Below are 21,677 nucleotides of genomic sequence, written 5' to 3' on the forward strand. Positions count from 1 at the left end.
GTGGATACCCCTCTTGCTCCCCCTCCACAGCCAGACACCTGCCACACAACGTGTGTAACTCCTACCAACTGGTATTGCTGAAGCACAAAGGCTCATATCTCTTCTGGTCTGAAATTATTGTAATTACAAGCCTACCCACTCTTGTTACAGGAATAAAAGTATCGTGATTTTTTATTTAGTATTGCCAAATACTGACCTCAATGATACTCTGTACCAATTTGCTGTCACATTAGTCAGGCGTTGCCTGAAGTACAGCTATGCCCGGAAACCTTTATATGGGATGCCCAAACCCTTGGCTGAGTAATACTTAAATTCCCAGCTCTGGTAAGCATTTTTGTTTTGCCTTAAATCATCCTGACCACGTCCCTTGCATGCTACCTGTTTTCACGCATAACTTTTGCAGCAAACACCTTTTACTTCACTTTAGAAATCGGGGTCACACAACCGCAGAGGTACCGAGACAAACGCGCTCCTCCCGCAGCACCGCTCCCTCCCTCACCGCACTGCCCGCCGGAGCCCCGGCCGGCTGCGGGCTGCCCTACCTGTCGGCTCTGCCTCACACGGGCCGGGCCGGGGCCTCGGCACTGGGGGGCCTCCGAAAGCCCGGGGAAGCCTCCAGGTTTACAGAGGTTTCTGCGGGCCGGGCAGCGGGCGGGCTGAGGGGAGCGAGGGGTGTGAGGGGAGCGGGTTCCCGCCCACGGCGCCTGAGGAGAAGCGCGCACCGGCTCGTGCTCTCCGCAATCGGCTGGTGACGCCTGAGGGCGGGCCGGCTGCCGGCGGGGCGGGGCGGGCGGGCCCTTTAGAGCAGAGCCGGGCCGGGCCGCAGGGCCGCACTCCGGCGGCGGCGGCCCCGGCAGAGAGGCGCGTCGTGCACGGGCTGGCGGCGGCTCCCGGCCTGGGGTTATGCGCTGGGGTGATGGTCCCGCCGGCCGGCGCCAGGCTGCTCCCGCGCTCGGGAGGGAACCCCTTCCTCAGCCTCGTCCTCCTCCTGCTGCTGTGCGCCGGTGGCGGGTGCCTGCCGCGCCGCCGGCCCGCGGGGCCGCCCGTGGTGCTGGGTAAGAGCCGGGACTTGGGGGGCACGGCTGTGGCGTGTGCGTCTGGCGCTCTGGAAGCCGCTCCAGCCCGCTGTCACTGCGGGTCCCCCGGCAGGGAGGCGGCGGGAGGGCCGGGGCGCTGCCCGGGGTCCCCGGGTGCTCTGCCGAGCGCCCCCGCCCTGGCAGCGCCCGGGCGGGCCGGCGCTGGGCGCGGAGCGGCAGCCGTGACCCGGCCCGGCTGCTGGAACCCGGCCTGGCTGCTGGAACCCGGCCCGGCTGCGAGCGCTAAAAATACAGGCCCGGGGAGCGGGGCGCGAACGTGCTGCGAACAGCAGGTTGTCTCTGCTCGTCAGCGGGCATGGGAAAAACAAGGCTGGCCTAAACGGGGTCTTGGCTCGCTAAGGAAAGCCAGACCCTTGCTTCTCAAGTCTTTATCTGAACCTTTCAGAAAAGAGGTTGGAATGAGATGTGGAGGGAGGAGTGACTGGGTGTTAGGGCAGTCAAGCTACAAGGATTTAACAGGCTTATTTCATCGCACACCATAGAAAATAAGTATTGATTAGTGGTCTGTGGTTTCACCTGTCAAAGTAGCAACATGTATATAGGAAGCATTTATATGATAACTACTAGTATTTGTTAGATGTTTTTTTGTACCATTGATAAGAACTGTAAATAAATTTTACATGTTTTAATAACTTGTCTACTGAAATTGTAATTATTAAGCATTCCAAAACAGTAATTAATTGCATTTGGTGATATTAATGTAAGTGGTCAGTCCTGTGAATGCATTCAGCATTCTTATTATGCAGTTAACCTTTGATGATAAAGGGGGAAGAAAATGTAAGTAAATAGGAAAAATACTGGGAAAGGGATAATCACTGGCATGTCATTCAGTTTAGGGTTCATTTATAGTAATTTAGACTCCGCTGCTAACTTTATTACTGCTGTTACAAACTTCTGATGTAAAAGAGTAAACACTAAATAAGCACCTTTTAAAAGATGCTGCGTATCTCAGGGCCACCATGTACGAATTCACAGTTCTTAATAGATGTTGAACTAACTGAGAGGATGTAGATTCAGAAGTAGAAACTGCAAAAGGCTGTCCGAAGAGGCTGGAGTTAAGATGTGAAGAAAAGTTCTTTGCTTCTAACCTTTGCGGACAGAACTCAATCTCTTATCTGATCTCTCTGCTCTGTAACACTGGGTTTTAGCAATGAGCTTTGGTGCTTATTCCAGTACAAGCTGCTTGATGACAAAGGTGATAGCGTTTTAGTTGCTGATCCAATATTCAACTCTAGCTATGAAGGAATCAGAGAAGATTTTAAAGCAATTGGGATAAAGGGATACTGATTATAGAAGCATGGAGTTACTACTGATGGATCTAATGTAAGTATATATGTACCCTTAGGATGCTTTTAAAAACCATGGCTGACCTACATTTTGTTTCCCTAAGAGACATTCTGGTAAATACTGTGTGGCTGAGCACACACTCATCAGCGAATGGTTTAAAAAACAGATTTTCTTGCTGCTAGATTTTTCATCAAACACCCCAGAACTAGTCAGTGTCTGTGTTTTAAAACTTACTGTTTTCTGCTGCCTAGTCCTGACCTGTCCAGAAAGTGAAGGTTCAATGGCTTTTAACATAAATAATTTTTCTGGGTTGTTTGTATGTTTGAGAAAGTAGGTGTTCTTAGGGAATGATTTGCTCTTACTGTTGTAAAATAACATGGTTTTTTGATGTATAGAAATGACCGTCATTGTAAAAAACACCTGCACTAAGAGCTTAGCTTCAATTAGCCATGACATGGGCAGTGAAGGTCAAAGAAATAAAGGAGACGAAAGAGTAACTGTCGGTCATTTGCTGTTTCTGTATGAAATGTTCTCAACTTGATTCTAGTTAACTTTTCATGACCTCTTCTTCACCCTTCTTGCATATGTGACATGTTAAGATAAGCTTTTTAGGAATTACTTCGATGAGGATGGCAGAAGGGTTTAGGAGAATCATTTAGAGAGGCATTCTAAGTGCTGGCCTAGCACAGATGTTTGGGAGAGGGGAGAAAACAAATCACAAATGCAAAAGCAGAGTGAGAGGTGTTTGCAAGGCTGTGTTACACAGGCCTGTACAAGCCTGTGATGGTTTTGAAGCCCATACAAGAGGGGGATACAGAGTCAATCCTCCTAATTTATCAGGCTGGCATTTAGACCCTTAGTTCCTCATATGTGTTGAGTTTTAAAATATATTTTTATCCTGTAGCAAATGTGGTCTCATGATCTAAGTGTCACTCTTGGTGTCTCTGGAAGTTAAAACCCTTACATAAAAAAGGGAGTTAATGAGTTTGGTCTTACTCTGTGCATGGCAAGTTGGCCTGACAATCTTAAGGAATAAAGAAAGAAGGAATGCTGTTTAAAGGGATCTTGTCAACACAATGATAATTTCATAAGTGCGTTATACCAGTGACGGTCACAAGACCCAGTGTAACTTGCTGTCACATTTTTTTTTTTGTATAATGCCTCCACTTGCAGTTACAACCTGTGCTTACCAGGCAACAGAGGAGGAAGCGGAGCAGTAGTTTGCAAATACAGGATGTTACTTATAAATGGGTAACTTAGTTCTGCTCCCCAGGTACTAACAAAAATACTGCTTCTAGGATCTCAAATCTGAAGACAGATGAGCTGCTTGAATACAACCCTGTAACTATTGACTGTAGTTGTGGTGGCAATGGATCTCGGATTTGTAGAGCCCCCTACCTGGCTCAGGGGCAGTGGTTCTGTGAAGCAGCTAAACCAATCTAATAGCTCATTAGTGCTCCCCCAGCCTTCCTTGTGCCTGCTTATTGGCCACTTCGTGGAGTCATTTGTCTTGTTAAAGCATGAGGAAATCAACCTTTTGAAGAGGAAGTGATTGATTTTGTAGTTGAATTACCTTAATGGAGGAGCTAGCACAAGGAATGTGGAAAGCAGCACTACTCCATTTGGATTAGCTTATTTTGTAAGCTGGTCTGTGCATCATCAAATGGTGCCTTAGTGGCAGGAGCTACTATGCCTGAAGCTCATGTTTGTACATAGCAAGGAAGCGATACCAGGGACCAAACTGACATGGGTAGGAACTGCCAGCAAAATATGGCAATGCAATTGCTTGTTTTCCCCTAAGATTTAAGTAACAAAGCATCAAAGGGTGTTCATGTGATAGTGGCACTAGAGAAGAACTATGAGGTAAAGGTGAAAACCTTACTTCCAGAGTCCTGCCTGAAGGCTTGGTATCAAGGATGCTCATTAAACTGTCAGGTCATTGGCTTGGAGTTCCTCTCTCAAATGTTTTTTTCTGGGAAAGGGGAAAGACACTGAATTGGTTTCAGGCCTTTTAAGAGTTTACTATTCAGCCAGGACAATATATTAATACAATAAAATCTCCTCTAAGAATCAGGACAACCTACTGAATACCTCTGCTCTACTGACAGTATCTACTAAAATATATATATATATTCTGTGCAAGTACTTCTGGATGTCTGCTTCGTGTTTACATGCCATTATAATATTTTTGCACTTCTCTTACCAGTTTGGCTATATATTCAACACTCTTGTCATCTAATGCTCACAATAAGAATTCCTTTATCTTGTGGCTGTTCTTCTATTTTTCTCATATAGTTCATCGATAATCACTGCATACTATCTCATGTCTTATCAATTTTGGGAGCTGATAACCTGTCCTTATAAGATCAGCGCTGGATTCACTGAACTCTACCTCTTAGCGCTGACTCAACGCAATTACTATATCAATGTTCTGATACCTTCTGCAAACAACTTGTTAGGTACTTGGCTAAAGTTTTCTAGAAATACACCTAAATGAAGTTTGTTAATAATTGATTTACATGCAAAAGAGGTTTGTCTGTGAATTCCTGCTGACTGCTAATTGAAGTGTGTTTGTATGGTCAGCTGGCTCCCTGTCAGGAGTGACTTAAATGTTCATGCCTCATGTGATCTGAGGTATCTAGGAGTATCATGTGAGATGTTGTTTGCTTTCTTTTTCCTAATTTCAAACATGAGCCTCTTCTGTGGTGGCCTGTCATGCAGTCTATGAGCTACCTTGAGACATTCTCCTTAGAGAACTGTGGTCAGAATTTAAGATTAATTTTCCAGAACACTTGGTTCATTTTGAAGGAAGGCTAATTCATAGAACCAAAAAGATGAGTTATTTATGGAAATCACACCCGTAAAAGTTACAATTGTAGATATATTTTCAAGGGCATTTGCCTTTCAGATACAAGTAGTAAAAAAGTACCAATTGACCAGTTGATGGCCTCTTTGCCACACAACTTCCATCCCCCTCCCCATTATATAGATACTATCTATCTTAACTTCTTTCCAAATGAAATCTAAAATCTCCCTATTCATGACCTTTGACTGTTCTTTACTCTTTGCTTCTTGAGCAGTATTAAGGCAAGTCACTTCCCAGGGTGCACTTTGCTTACTGTCTTCTGCTGGGAACTATGAATTGGTCCTTAAGACTTTCAGGACAGTGACAGGCAGGAGTATCAGTGTATCCTAAAGCTACTTATTGTAGTTTCCAGACTTGGAAAAGTCTGTAACCTCTTAAACTCTGAAATGAAATCTGTAAGTGTGCTTTCCATAAATGTTAATCAAACAAGAACACATCCCAGAAGGACGTCTACTAGTTTTGTCAGGGCAGTTGTGGCGGGGGGGGGGAAGGCAAAGAATACTGTAATACTGAAAGTGAATTGGGTTCATTGATGTATTAGAATGACTTCTGCTGGGATTCCCATCTTTGTGAAAAATGAGAATATGCTAGAACTGATATCATCAGATGTGATGGAAACACTTTTTTTCTGCTGAATATAAAATGTCATATTTCCAAATGTTGCAGTTCAGGAGTCAATGCATGTATTACACAACTGCAAATTAGGGAAGCAAGAGTACTGCTTAACATCTTTTCTTGGACATCCTGTTTTAACTAGTGCTGATGTATTTTGCAGAACATGCCAGTTATTTTGTACATTTATGGGGTCAGTCTGCAGGCTTTAAAAAGTAAGAAGACTTTATAATGCTTCCAACAAAAAGACTTGGAAACTACAGATATTGGTAGATGAGAGGATGGTGAGAAAAATTACTTATAGATTACTCTGCCCATAGATGCTTTCTGTGTATGGTCTGAAAGCAAATGGAAATGTGTTTTTCTACTGCTTTCAAATTACATTACAGAAAATTGAGAAAGGTATGTCCTTATCCTACAGAATTCATCTCCAATGTGGTTTTTCTTAACCTGTTACTTACCCAAAAGCCACTAAACAGTTCTCCAATCAAAATGTAAATCACTAACACTTAAATTGTGTGGGGTGAGGACTGAAGATCTTACATATTTCTTTCCATAATCTGAAAAATTAAAATTTGCATTTCGTTCCCTATAGCTTCATCATGATCTTCTTCAGCTTGCAGAATATGCTTTAGAAAATGAAACGTGAGTTGTGAATTAGTGATTAGCACTTTCACTGTTAATATAAAAAAAGCTTTTTTTGTTTATCCTTTCTCTATAAACAAACAGGCATTGCACCTGCACATGGGACTTTATTTTTTAACTGCAGTACTGTATCTTGGCACAGGTGGAACTTGCCCCTTATCTTTGTTTAGAATTCAATAAATTACCACCTTTCAACTTGATCCTTGTCATCCCTTGGGTAAGAATCAGTGTCTAATGTTTCTCATCTTCTGCTGTGAATTAGACACAGGTGCACAGCCTCTGTCCTCAAGAAGCTTGAGGATAAAATATCTTAACCAAATTAAACTTGCAGTTAATATAAGATCACCCCATTAAGGCCAAGTGAGACTTTTTACAGTTTCCTGTTTTCAGTAGTCTTGTTGATAAATGTCTTGATTACAATCTTAAACTTCTTCAGTTGTGAGTCTTCCTAGTCTGAGCAGGAGTGCTTATGATATGAGTGCTGTTTGGAAACCTCAGCAAGTTCTAAAAACTCTAATACTCCAGATGTTTGTCTTAAGTTTTTGAAAGGTATTTTTGCTGGAAGAATTTGATTTTTACCGAAGGAAATGAGATTCCAGGTAGAACAGACTGTCACTTTTCTACTTTGTTTTGCATTGAAACTGAAGATAAACTCAACCTGTTCTGTCCTTGGCAGGTCTGCTGCTGAAACTGGCCAGCCATGAACGGTTGATATAAATAGAATTACATTCTGTTCTTTTTCTAATTTAGAGCACTGATACAGCACGGGCACGAGACTGTGGAACAAGCTGTTGCCTTATAGTTCCATGAGCAATAACTAAACAGCATTTTGTGAGGTTACGAGACTGAACTTCAGTAAACTCTTTCTAGGGTGTGATGCAATACTATAATCTCCCTTACTATGCTTTCCAGTATATCAGAGTCCTTGAAACATGACCCAAAATAAACTGTGGTCAGCTACTGGGTCTTTTAACGTTTCACTTAAGACTACAGAAATAAAACCACTAAAAACCTAATGAGAAAGTGGGAGTAGTTAATAAAGAAATCATGAGGTCTATTTTTTGTGGTGGGGTATCACCTGCAGTGGTTGGAGGTTGTAAGAGTGTGGTTTTCCAGGTCTATATTTAGTCTGAAGTTCTGTTATTTTTCAGTTCTGCAATAAGTGTTTCTCTGAAAGCATATCTGGCTTTCCAGTTAAATTTAGTGCACCAAAATATATTATCGCTTTCTTTAAACCATTGCTAAGTATGAGTGTGCTATAGAACTTAAACTGTTTTGATTAAATAATTTGCTGCAGTGGGGGGGGAGGGGAAAGCAACTATATGGGTAGGCTTGCATTAAAAAACTTCAAAATTAAACACTGCAAGTAAATAGACAGTCATGCACTCTCCATAAAGGCGGGGGTGTGTGGAGCTGAAAGATCAGGGGAAAGCTTAAGGAGTGCCGAACTACAACATTTTTCTAATAGAGAAACTTTTCAGTTACTGAAGTATGTTTGCCTTTCTGATTCTTTAGGAAAAAATGGTTAAACATTACAATGTAAGAACTTTCTCTGGAAACTTGCTGCTTAAAATTGTAAGAGCATCTTTTGAGATTAGTTCTAATTTAGAAGTAATATTTGTCTCTGTAGTGTTTAAAAAAAAAATAAAGTAAAATAAAACTTTATCAAAGGAATACTGGCATTTAGCGTATGCCTTAAGAACAGTGCACTTCAGAGAAGGTGCAAATAAAAGACCCTTCCCTCCAAGTGCTATTGATGTAATGTATAAAAAAAAGGAACATCAAAACTGTTGTTGCATCTAAGACTGAATGGAAAAGATGTGAAACTATGTATTTGGATTATTATGCTAGCCAACTAAGTCTTGTGTAGCAAAAGTGTGGTCAGAGGTGAAGAAGTGGAAAATAAAAAACATAAATGGAGCTGCTTTCATTCACTCTTCACATTTTTAATGTCAGATTGATAGTGTGCAATTGTTTAAAGAGAATAGGAATATTTGTACACGCAGTTGTAATACTCTGAAGAAAAAAAATCAGAAATATTCAGTTTGCACTTCAAAGCCCAGATAATTTTGCTAATGTCTGAGACTATCTGTTTCTCATACCCATGGCCTAACATGACCTGTTCCTATGTGGTCTGCTCTTTGAAGTTATGAACTGTTGATCCAGAATTATTCTACATAGTGGTTCCCTGAGTAATGGTTTTTGAAAATCCAAATATTTTCAGTGGAAAAACATGCATGCAGTACTTTATTCTTATGTAATATTTGTTTATTGAGTTATAAAACTTAATGATATCTCTGAATGCAGCAATACTGCGTATGACAGATATGGTATTAAGGTGTGGATATTAGAATGTAAAATGTTATACACTTTATTTTTTAAAGTGTCTCCTTTTCGTATCTTTCAGTTCCAGGGGACTTAGGGAATCAGTTGGAAGCAAAGTTAGATAAGCCATCAGTAGTGCACTATCTCTGCTCTAAGAAGACAGACAGCTATTTTACGCTCTGGCTGAATTTAGAATTGCTTCTGCCGGTCATCATTGACTGCTGGATTGATAATATCAGGTAAGACCAGAAATGTTGCTCTTTGCAGTTATTTCCTTTCCCTAGACCGACATGCTCTGTACAGAATGGCTGCCTTAAACTTTCTTGTCTGATTCAAGACTGATGAGAGAAATGACCTGGAATTCTGCTAGGCAGAGTAACGGGATTGATCAGAAGATGTGGTTCTATGTCTGAGGTAGCTGTTCATTGCTGATGAAAAGTAAAGGTTCTTAGTTTCTTCCATTTTTCTCTCCTGCCAGTTACCCAATGTTGGTTTGAGGACTTATCAGACACTTGGACAGGCTTATCTAAAGGAGACCATTTTCTGCTTTTTTGATGGGTTACTTAAGTTTCGATGAGGCAAGCGGGCAGGAGGTTCATTGGGCAGGAGGAATGTGAGCTTGCACTTCTGCTGGCAGCGTGTCATCAGAGAGCACGCTTCTGGGCAGCTGAGACACAGGGAGTCCTTCAAGGGCACTCTGGAAGTCTCCAGAATTATTTTGGTTAAAAACATAGCCTGGAAGCTTTAAATTAGGCAATTTCATTAATCTGTTTCATTCATGTTCCTGTAAAAGTAATAACTCTGAGTCTTGCTATATGCCTTACAAGTTAGAGATTTTTGGTGTGTGAAGACTTGGGTATCAATTCAGATTCTAAGACTCCATCTAGGGCCAAAAACATGAATTCAGAAATGGCAATTATATTGACATGGTATTAAAAACAAACAAAATGCCAACAACAATAATAATAAACCCCCCTGACCCAGTGCTCCAGATTCTTCATATCTCAAATTGATTTGAAAAATATCTACAAAACACTCAATGTTTTTAAGTCTTTCCTGAGGTACCAATTCTTATTAGTCAAGAAAAGTCAAGTACACCCTTGTGCTGGTATCGGTATTCTAGTTAAACAGAAATGAGTTATTTTTATCTGGGTGAGTGTTTCTGATACCTGATTTTACAGGTATTTTATCTTCTACTGCCACATTCTTATGTTCTTGACAAGTTTTTTCCATTATGTTCCTTGTTGCAAAGTAAAATGGTATAGAACTATATAAAGTAGCTTATATTCTGAAGACTTAGTTTAGCCACAGTTCTGTATACCCAGTTTTATAGAGAAGAAAAGTCCCAGATTCTGCATGTAAAGCATTAAACTAAATACAGTAATTGTTTGCATTTTGTAACCTCTCTTAGATATTAGAGTACTCCTATCATGTCTGCCTGTTTGCTGTTGTTTTTCTTTCTTCTGGGTAATAGCACTTAAAAGTTCTTGTTACTGCACTCAGAACATAAGCCCAATGTAGCTGAGAGTTGTCATGTGGTAATAGAACATGCTTCATGGTTGTTTTTTTTTTTTTTCTCCCCAAGGCTGGTATATAATCGAACAAGTAAGATTACAGAACCACCAGATGGAGTGGATATCAGAGTCCCAGGTTTTGGGCAGACATTTTCTCTGGAATTCCTTGACCCAAGTAAAAGGAGTGTTGGTATGTACAAGCTGTGTCTGAAGTGCTTTGTCACTTGTGGGATTTTTCTAGTGTGTCTTTCTACAACAAGCTACTGAACTGTGATTTCCATTTACAGTTCTGTTTAGAAGTAGAAAAACTTTTTTTTGTAGTAGTACGGTAGTACATGGCTCGCTTTGCTTTTAAGTGTTTTCATTGCACTGTATTGTTTTGTCCGTTTGGCCTGGTAGATTGAGAGAAGAGGATTCTATGTTATTTAGTCTTGTGCTAAATTTAAGTTCTCCGTATGAAACTTGAGTAGGCACTTTGAAAACAGACACTTGGAAAATGAGATGAGTTGAGTAGAAAATTCTGTGACTGAAGCTTGACAAGCAAATCATTTCAGCTTAGTTCTGAGTAAGATGTTTATTGGCCTTAAGAATGAGTTAATGGGCTTGCGAGATATGGTACCACACTCTGTAGTTCCCTGCTTGTTGTCAGTGTAAGAATAATTATATAATTACATTTGTGCTACAAAAGATTTCTGTATTAATGTTTGCAGGTGTTTTTGTTTGGTGCTTTTGTAGAAGTCATCAGATTCAGTGTTTTCTGAAAGATAAGGTTTTGTGAGGAAGAGTTAGCTGTGGTTGAAGGCTTAAGTAATTTAATAGTCAGTAATGCCCTGAGCTTCACGTGCTTCATAGCATCGAATTATTTTTCTGTAGGGATCAATCCCCAAAAGGGCAGTAATGTGGTTAATGATCTTCACTAGATGACTTACAACTAGAACAGGGCCATGTTTAAAATTGCCTGTGTTCATTTCAGGGAAGCATTCAAGGCTAATGAGTGAGGTTCTGCTCAAAACTTAAATGTGACTCATATTGAATAAGATGTTTTGACACAAAATTTTTCAAGCTGTTATAAATGCATTTAATTGTGGTGATACTTACATCCTATGCATCAAAGCTTGTAATATGTAACATCTTTCAATATATAGCCACTCTGCAAATGTTTCCTTTCTTTGCTTGTAAAGCACTACATTCAATCACTTAAGTCTTAGTCCACTACCTGATAGAAAAATAGATTTTGGATAGTTTCCTGCAATAAACTATAAGCATTTGTTTCTAAGAATAAATGCTGGTGAAGTCCAGGCCAACCCTTATGAATGTATTATATACCCTACCCAAAGTTAATTTGCAATCAACAGGAGCTGGACCTCTAATGTAGTAATTCTGAGGTGTATTCTTTACACTTCTGCTGGGGAAAATTGATCTGTTCTGTGTATGCCATGTTTTGCTGCCACAGCTGTTTGATAGATCAGCCAATTTGTAAGAAGTTTTAGTAATGCTATTCTCTCGCTTTTGGGGAACAGTGAGCATAACTCATTCTGTTTAATATGCAGCTTTCTAGATTGTGAAAGACTACGGTTTTAATATCTATATATATGTGGTATAATGCCTCCAGAAATTAGTTAGGTTTGCAATAGTGCCTGATGGTTGCTTCTAATACTAATCTTTTCACTGTTCTGTTTCTTATCTGATGTCTACAGGGAGTTACTTTTATATGCTGGTGCAGAGTTTAGTAGATTGGGGCTACAAACGTGATGAAGATGTAAGAGGAGCACCTTATGACTGGCGAAAGGCACCAAGTAAATAACATATTGTTACTCAAACAAAATTTTGTCTCTCCCTGCCCACAAATAATGTTTCGGGTCTATTCTTCCATCTCCCCTGCACAATTACACTTGAAACCTTAATTTTGACTGGTTCTTGGAGCCTGGGTACACCTGGACCCAGATGAAAGCTCTGTGGTGTGTGTGTTTTTTTTTTTTCTTTAAACAGTTCGCTACTTAAGACTTGCTTAAAAACAAAACAACAACCCCACACCACCAAAACACATCCCGACAAAAACACCCACTCCTCCCACTTAATACTGGAATTTCTAAGCTCTGCACTATGAATTCCACAGACAGTTTCAATAACTAACCTTTTAAAGAATTGTGTTGAAGTTCAGCATTCACACATAATAACTGTGTAACCTGTCTATTTTTATTTAGATGAGAATGGAGACTATTTTGTGGCGCTTCGCAAGATGATAGAGTTAATGTATGAGCAGTATGGAAGTCCTGTTGTCTTAATTGCCCACAGTATGGGTAATATGTACACCCTTTACTTCCTCAACCATCAGACTCAAGATTGGAAAGACAAGTACATAAAGGATTATGTGTCATTAGGTGCTCCATGGGGAGGAGTGGCTAAAACTCTCCGTGTGCTGGCTTCAGGTAGGTAACTTGAGAGTTTGCCATGTCTTCTGTTAGTAGTGCAAGGCACTAACTAGATGAACTTTAAGACTGGAGGATGAGAATTTTAAGGTACTATGAAGTTAAAAATAATTTTTTAATAAGTGATAACGACTTGATGTTTCAAGCCTTTCAACTTGTCATTCTTTAAATTCATGGGAGTGGACTATGATTTTTATATCTCTTAACCAGGAGCTATGTCCCCTCTTGAGCTCTCCTAACCTCTTTTCAGAAGATTGTTGTGTTATCTGCTGTTTGGCTGGGTGTCTTCTAGTTGTGTCACTTCTGCCTCCAGCCTGATTGCGCTCTCCTCAGTATTGCAAAGCTAACAAGGACTTGAGAGCATTCAGTAGTTTCCTTTGACTAAAGATCACACAGCGCTTGAGGTTAGGGGTAACATTAAGGGAAACTTGTAGACATGGTGGTGAAATGGTGCCCACAGCACAAATGCCTGTCGAAAGTTATAATTCTTACAGATAAAGAATGTGAATCTTTGAGATCTTAGGTTTAGCATACTGGATATGTCTGACACTAAAAAAAAAAAAAAGGCAGCATAATGTATTTCACTAAGTAACTGCAAATGACTGGCAAAAGTTCACTTACCCCATCATGTGATACCACAATTACTTCATGTGCTTTGGCATTTAGTTTGTGATGTTTCTGGCTTTTTTTTTTAGCTTATTTCTCACTGTTTAGTTTTGGATATCATGACCCCCTTCCTAAACAAAGCTGACATCAGAAACTGGACTTCATAAAAATATAGGACACACAGCAAGTGCCAGCCATGCACAGACAGATCAAAGAATACTTCGCTTAGTGAAGGCATTTGATTCTGAATAGTAGTGCACAGCTCAGTTACTAAGTAGTTACTGCAATTGCACTGTAAAAATGGATTTCCCTTTTCACACAGGCTTTGTCTGACAAGTATGCATGCTACAGCAATGGTGATGTTAATATCCACTTCATAAAGTTTGACATGATTTCATATGAAATTCCACAGTCCTAGATTTCTGTTGGGTGAAAGTTTTGTGCTTCACATGTTTATAATGCATCTTCTCCAAAGTGGCTAGCTACACAAATGCATAGTTAAATTTCTACTAAAATGTAGCTGTTGTTTAATCTGTGTGTCTGTTGTACTGAACGGAGCAGAACTTAGAGCAGAAATTTAAGAATTGTGTAGGAAAGTTAAATGGGCAGAACATAACATCAGAATACAAGTTTTTAGGCTAATTCTGTGTCAAATATCTGTAGTAAATCGCCACCATCAGGCATTAACACTTGGATTGCATTAGTCCAAATAAGAGGTTTTTAAAATTGACATTATTAGGGTGTTAGGATGCAGAATTGTTGCCTAAGAAAGAAAAATACTGCATTGCTGCTAGAAAGACAAGGCAAGCTATGAATGCATTCTTTCTGCTCCCATTCCTGTTTATAATATGGTAATGGCTAGGAACTTCATGTCAAATTCACAGTTGTGTTATCAAAGTGGTCAACAGTACACAGGTGGAATTATTTTCTCTACATCTTCTGTGATACTTTCTGCTACTTATTCTTGCGCTTTGCAGGATTGATGCTTCTGTCATTACAATTCCAGTGCCAATAAAGTGAGGATGTTATTTCCACTACAGCGAGAAAAGACACAAAGGTCACTGTGGTGGCTTGTTTGTGCGTTTCTTTTTTATCCCAGTCTCAGATGCTAGCAATGTCTTCCTTGAACCTTAAATTTTGTTTGCTATAATGTCAATGGGTAGTGTGCCTGCTGACTTAAGGATGGTCTTGGCCATACAGTGTGTTGGCATTTCAGAGAAAAGTAAAGGATATGATAAGCATTTTGTAACAGTTGTGTAAGAGAAGTCTGGAATAGTCAGGTTCTGTGTTTGATTGTTCTACTGGAAGTAAATCCTGTACACATTCCTTCCATTGTTCAATTCAGAACTCAGGGTTTCTTTGCTGAAAACTCCCAAGTGGTTTTCAGTGTCTTAGTGGTGAATGTGCACAGTTAAGTATTTATATCACACAGTAATATGAAACACACTCTTCAGGACCTTTGTGATTCTTGCTGTGCTCTTTTGAGTTTCCTTCTTATCTGTTTTGGAGCTACATTAGCAATGTCTCCATATAGTCCTCCTAAAGATAGCATTAAAGACTGTGCTTTAGGTCTCCTTGTTGAAGCAATAGCGCCGCTTTATGGAATTGAAAAATACACTTCTGTGCTATTTCAGGAAGAGTGGTTTTGGTTTCAGTATTTCAGTTTTTATGGTGTGGTTGACCTGCATTGCTACATGCTGTAACCACCTGGACCTAATAATGGAAAATTTGATTCAAGGTTCAGTTGATGAATTGAGGTGTGCCAGCCATTGTGATAACACAAAATAGGTCTGATCAGATGGTCAACATGAAAATAAACTCTTATCTGTCTCAGGGCTCTTTTTTAAAAATTTGTTTCTAGTAATCACTATATCTGCCATTTATTAAGCAGCTTTTAATTTTGTGAAGATGCAAGAACACTGGTTAAAATACGAAGATGCACATAATTTATAAATTATTCATATGTTAGGTAGAGCCATCTGTGGAACAAACTGCTGGGAAAAGAATGGACTTGATATCTACAGGAAAATTCTTGAAATGTTTTGGTCAAACACTTGTTCTGTAATAAATCTAAATTTGGTAAAATATAACTATTTTGAGGTGTTTCATGTATTGGATAATTTAAGACCTTTATTCATAATAAGCTCTAGCTCTCTAGATTTATATTACATTATGAAAATATAATACTTTGGAAAAGCTTGGCTAGCTAAAAACATTTCCCAAGTATAGTAGTTATCAACTGGTCTTTCAAGAATTGTTGGTTTTGTCTGTCCCCTCCCCGCCCCAGCAAAGATGGTAGTAGGTTTCACGTGTCCAGAGAGCATTTAAGACAAAACTTGCAAATGGTATAAATAATGCCTAATAAAATGTTCTGATTTTTAAAAAGGAGCACATCTGGAAAGGCAGCAGTGTTCTTGGTTGGTTATGTCATTCATCAACTTGAATTTAAATTTGTAAGTTATCAGAAGTTAGTTTGCAGAAGTTAACTATCAAAATAATCATAAACGAGGAAAAACTTCTCATTGTCACAGTAAGCAAAGGGAATAATCTCTTTACTCATGTTATCACTCTGAATGGTAGCAATGGCTGCTGGTTAAGATTCATGCTTGCTTTGTGTATAATGAAATTCAACCTTTTTTTTTTTAAGGTGACAACAATAGAATACCTGTTATCAGTTCACTCAAGATTAGAGACCAGCAGAGATCAGCGGTTTCCACAAATTGGCTGCTTCCCTACAACTACACGTGGCCTCCGGATAAGGTCTTTGTGAGCACACCCACAGCCAACTACACTCTTCGGGACTACAGGAAATTCTACAAGGACATTGATTTTGAGGATGGCTGGTTCATGAGACAAGACACCGAACCCCTGGTCTACCAGATGACGCCACCTGGTGTGCGCATACACTGTCTTTATGGTACTGGTGTGGAAACACCTGATTCCTTTCATTATGAAAGTTTTCCTGACAAAGAACCCAAGATTCTTTACAGCGATGGGGACGGTACAGTAAACTTACAGAGTGCCTTGCAATGTCAGAAGTGGGTGGACAGGCAAAAACAGGAAGTGGTGATATTTGAGCTTCCAGGAAACGAGCATATTCAAATGCTATCCAATGATACTACTATCTCCTATGTGAAAAAGCTGCTCTTTGATTTGTGATACCTTGTGTTGAGTTATTTTCCTCACCTGTGATGCCTTCCCTTAAATATGGGAAAATGCCTTTTAATCCCTTAATATTTAGATATTTGAATTATTTATTTTGTGTGGGGTTTTTTTAAGGCTGTGTTCAAGAAGTTGTCTGGTGTCCTAAATGACTGTCTCTGATTCGTGCTTAAGATGCATCACAGTATCTTCACATTCTGCAAATTGGGTCAAATATGCATTTTGGTGCCTCTAGTGTTGTGTCCAATATTCATACAGACTTTCATTTGGAGATTGTGCAGCCCCTTGCACGTACTACATAGAATCATAGATACCTGAGTTCCTCTGCATGGTCTGTGCAGGGTTTGGAGTGAGAGGGCTAGAAAGGATTACAATTTCAGATGCCCATAAAACAAGAGAATAGTGTTCATTTGGGAAGCACAGGAAACTTTTTAAAGGGTCTTGCATATTCTGATCCACAGTTCCCAGTACCTCCTTAGTCTGTAAATGTGCATATCTACTAGGTAAGATAGGGAAGAGGTCTGCCTGGTGCTGTACTACCTTTGTCATACCCACCCTTTTCTTACAGCTTTCCTGGGAAAAAAGATAGATGTGTGAATTACTTGAAGCTTATTAGGGACTCTTTTTTTTAAAGGAAGAAATTTTTTGCTCATCAACTTCTAGAACCTGGTTAATTGCAATCTGGAGGCTGAGGAATTCTCACCTTGTGCTTTGTTTATCAGTGAGGGAAAGAGATAAACAGTGATTGGTGCTTACAATAACTGTAGCTGTGTGGAGCAGCACATAAATTAAAGCTAATTGAATTTAATACTGGCAAACAATCCATACCGTGCAGAACTGCATGTCTGGTTCAAAAATTGTCTCCTGTAGTGGAAATTATAATGGATAGTGGGCATTAATTCAAAACCAAAGTGAACTTCCTGAAATGGGGTGGGGATGGAAGCCAGCATAATACAGTATGAAGTATAAACCTTGTTCTCAATCAAATACTTAGGCATTGGATCAACATTGCTTTCAGCTGAAAAGAAACTTTACGTTTTTAAGACTTCCCATAGATAGAAGTCTCATTATTGCTCTTTTCAAGAAGTTGGGATATGCTGTTCCTTAAATGTTTCTATAAATTGTTGAACATGCAACTCTTATTTCCTACAGTATTGTTTTACTCAACATAAAAATAAATCAACTCTGAATGCCACAGAAATGATAGCCTGAAGGCCATCATATTTACAAACTTGATTGCAGAAGTGTTGTTGGAGAAAGTTTCACTTGAAGATTTTCTTTTGCTTGCTTTAAAACCAGTCATCCAGTTAGACTGTACTTAGTTTTCTGAAAACACAATTTTGAATGCTTTCAAAATGCTAGGTCCTCCAAGAAAAATGTTTTAGGGGTTTGAGAAACTCATCAGAACTATTGAGGATTCATTAGTTCAGAAACTGAAGTTGTCTAAAGGGTCAAGTTTTTAACTATTTTGATAGCATGCATGAGATGCTTGCTGCCATTAAATGTATGAATAAGATGTGTGAAACGACAGGTTTGAACACTTGTTACAGTAGAATGCAAACATTTTTGGCACAGGAGATAGGTTTAAGGCTTTAAGTTTTCAATCAGAAATTACTTGTAAATCCAGAAAAACTTGAACTAAGGTCATGGATAAGCTAAATATTTTCCTAGGTTTTAATATCCTTATGAAGCTTCATTTTTTCCCCCTGCATTTTCCCTATTACATTTGTTGAGTGATTGGACACATTACTGATTTTAAAAAATTGAATGTTCATCTTGTCATCAGTTGCCCAGGAACCTACAGTTCAGCAGCAATTTTGCCTAGATTTTTTCCAGAGTAAGTATGGAGTTGCCCCAAGCCATTTGTAATTGGGAATTGTTGAAATGAAAACAAAAGCCAAAACAAATTAAAAAAATCTCCACAAAAAAGTCCTTTAGCCAAGTGTTCTCTTTTATGCAGGGCTGTCAGCTGGATAAGCTTCAGGCATGTGTTCCAAGACTGCTCAAAGATAAAGCTCTTCCTGTGGTCTGACTCAATTTTTGAATAACTTGCTATGTTACTGGTTTACAACAAAAAGAAATTACAGAAGACAGCTTATCACAATCTCTCTTTCTTGCTGAAGTAGAATGCCTGTTATAAGCACTGGAATCAGTGGAGCTAGGGGTTGTATTGCAGGGTACCAACATGGGCATCGAGGGCTGAAAAATGAGAAAAGAACACAGGTAACCAGTTCTTAGCCTGATGTGGAGAATGTTTCTAAGCTTCATCTGTATCTTGGCCCATCAATCAGTTGCATTTTCAGTCTCATACTAAGAGTTTAGCTTCAGGGTTTGTAGTGATTTTGAGTTCTAAAATATATGATTCCAAAAGATGCTCTTTCTTTATTAAGCTTTTCATTTTTTCTTTTTTTTTCCCTCTTTACTACATTTTTAATACTACTTTTTGTGCCTCAAAAGAAATCTTATTTTTTCTAACTTTGGTAACCTAGTACTATGTTTCTGAGATCAGCTGACTATCTTTTAACCTCAAGATTTGTAAATCATCTTTCCATTAGTAGACAAGCCCTAGAGCATGTCTCTTTAAACTTGTGCTAGTTAACATGCTTAAATAAGCTGGAAGTTTTTCAGGGCTGCTTGTTTATGTTGTTTGTCCCTATAAAGCCTTGTTGTGCAAGAATGTGTGTACCTGACTTCTAAGTATATGTTAGAACAAGCACAGTGCTTCTGGAGAGGTTCTGATTGGATGTGATGGGTTCTGAAGACTATAGTTCTGTTTTATCTCCCGTACTTGTGACTTTTCTACCAAATCATCTTCAGCCCTTTCATTTTCAGTTTCTTGCATATTAGGGTGGAGTTCTCATTGCAAAGTGAGTGCACCAAGTAAACTACATTATTCTAGTCATTGAAACTGACCCACTTCACTCAGCATGTTGAGCAGTGCTTACTTGCTACAGCATGTTCCTCTACAAGGCAGGAGTATATATTTAGCATTACTGTTACAGGCCTGTTAGAGCCACGTGCACTTGAGCATTCTAGATCCTTGTGTGGAGAGAGAGGTCTGAAGAAAAATCTTTAAGGAGAGGAGAATGTGGCACTTCCCTAAGAGGAGTAACGTGGGTGTTCTGCCATACTGCACAGTTTAAATGTTTGAATTTACTGACATATCTTTGTTATACATATCTCTCATGTCTGTCTTTCCATAATTTTTGCTTGGTTTTATTCTTCCAGGGTGTTTTCAGAAACCAAGAACAGTCTTGAGGACCAAATGTTTCATATTTTTGACAAAATATATAGAAAATGCTGAAGAAGCTTTCAGCTGTCATTATAATACTTCTGAAGAGGTTCAGAGTCACTATGTGATTCTGTTTAAAAACAGAAGGCTTCAATAACTAGCAATAATTGCAAAGGACTTGCAGACCAAAGGAAGGAATGGTTGGTATTAAGGTAGTTCTTGGAGCACAGTGTGTTCAAGGCCCTCTTAAATTCAGGGAATGTTTGGCAATGACTTTGCTGCTTTACACTTAACAGTATTTTGTACAGAACATATTCTGAGACCTAGCATTTTATATGCTCTTTTTGTGTATGAATGTGTTCAATAGACTTTGAATATTTTATTGTCAAACTTTGATAACGTAATAAAGTTGATCTAACACAGCTTGTCTCCTGTTGTGAATAACATGTCTCTCTGCTCAGATGGAATGCCAGCTTGTTGCTGTTTTTCTTCCCCATGGATTCTTGGTGCCTCATTTTCTCATAGGAACTGCTGCTTAGTTCACTTTCCAAATGCACCTCCTGTCTTTTCATACATTTGGAGCTCTCTGTTAATTCTTGATTTTATGGAGATGTGGGATTGAGACTACTTAATTTCTTTCGTTTTCCTCTTTCTTGCTTATCTCCTGAAAGAAAAGAAATAGTTCTTGGGATGCCTCATGCTTCTGTTCAGGTAATCATTTTGAAATTAGTCCCTCAATCCTGAAGTGTCCTAAATGCTTTATACTGTTGGTTTCCAAACTCATGCCATGCATGTTGACCATACGGTCTCATGGTTGTATGAAAGAATCTTTTTAGAATTAAAAATAATGCATTGTGCCTCTAAGGAAAAAACCTGGGAAATTATCGCCCTTATCAAAGTAATCTAAGAGCCTGTTGGACAAGCATATGTGGTTGGCCTGGATCCTTTACTGACCTATAGTCCAAATGATTACTTGTATCTCTTGAGAAAAGAAAAAATAATGAGGCTGAAACTGGCCTTGTGGGGGCTTTTTTTTTTTTAAAAAAAACATGATGAAGACACAAGATGAGTGGTGGTGACTGCTCCTCTCTGTGCCCTAGATTCCTATTAATCAGACATCTTGTCCCAGTATGATTCTTGTTCATGCCACCCTCAAGGTTCATTGAGCCCACATGATTGCAGGAAAAAGAGGACTGTGGCCTTCCTCCAGCTCCCTGTTAAAATGGGGAAAGTCCTGCGCTAAAGCACTGTGCCAGTTATTGGAAGAAGCTGGAAAGGCTGAAAGCACCAGGAAGTGGGGACAGAATGATAACGGGGCCTGGCTGGAGTGATGCCAAGCTGGGTGACAGACTGGTGCCCCGTGTAATGTTAGAATATCGATTAACACGGGTGCTGGCTCGGGTTGTGCATCTTTTAAATAACAAAGTTATAGTTGCATATTGCGTGATGCTATTTTGCTGTGCTATCTCAAATGCTTACTTTAATCATGGAATTACAGTTTTGAGAAACGATGACTTTCTCTTTTGTTTGAACTACAGTTTTCCTTTAGGGTTCTAGCTTAATAGCTTCCTTTGTTTTAAGACTAATTTACTTTGTGATCATTAAGATCAACAAATGAGAGGTAAGTGGAATGTTTAGTTCCTAAATCAGCATTCTTCAGGTAAAAGCAGAATGTAATATAAGCCCAGGAAATCAAAGAAATTAATACACAATGTTCTACTCAAAATATTAGTGTTAAGTTTCTCTTAATGGTTTATTGATATTGATGTTGCCTGCCAGCTGCTTGTTCTAAACCATTCAGCATCTGAGCAGAATATCCCAGTTGGGAACATTTTTTTTCTCATGTAATAGGTGGTCACTAATTTTGTGTGAAATAGTTTAGCAAGACATTTTGGGTTTTAG

General features: G+C 39.3%; 1 protein-coding gene across 1 annotated transcript; it reads left to right on the top strand.

The window, feature by feature from the left end:
- The first annotated feature begins 823 nt into the window (after positions 1-823).
- PLA2G15 (phospholipase A2 group XV) lies at positions 824-20,197 on the top strand. The gene is made up of 6 exons (XM_065640993.1): positions 824-1,055; positions 8,915-9,071; positions 10,418-10,536; positions 12,044-12,142; positions 12,551-12,775; positions 16,029-20,197. Exons 1-6 carry the CDS (start codon positions 917-919, stop codon positions 16,538-16,540), a joined length of 1,251 nt encoding a protein of 416 aa, XP_065497065.1. The 5' UTR covers positions 824-916; the 3' UTR covers positions 16,541-20,197.
- The last annotated feature ends 1,480 nt before the right edge of the window (positions 20,198-21,677 follow it).

The sequence above is a fragment of the Caloenas nicobarica genome, chromosome 9, assembly GCF_036013445.1.
Source record: "Caloenas nicobarica isolate bCalNic1 chromosome 9, bCalNic1.hap1, whole genome shotgun sequence".
NCBI lineage: Eukaryota > Metazoa > Chordata > Aves > Columbiformes > Columbidae > Caloenas > Caloenas nicobarica.

Excerpts from the sequence above, each read along its gene's own strand:
- PLA2G15 (XM_065640993.1), top strand. The coding sequence starts at position 917 with ATGGTCCCGCCGGCCGGCGCCAGGCTGCTCCCGCGCTCGGGAGGGAAC. Across the intron at positions 9,072-10,417 it reads TGCTGGATTGATAATATCAG|GCTGGTATATAATCGAACAA; the intron begins GTAAGACCAGAA and ends TTTCTCCCCAAG. Across the intron at positions 12,776-16,028 it reads TCTCCGTGTGCTGGCTTCAG|GTGACAACAATAGAATACCT; the intron begins GTAGGTAACTTG and ends TTTTTTTTTAAG.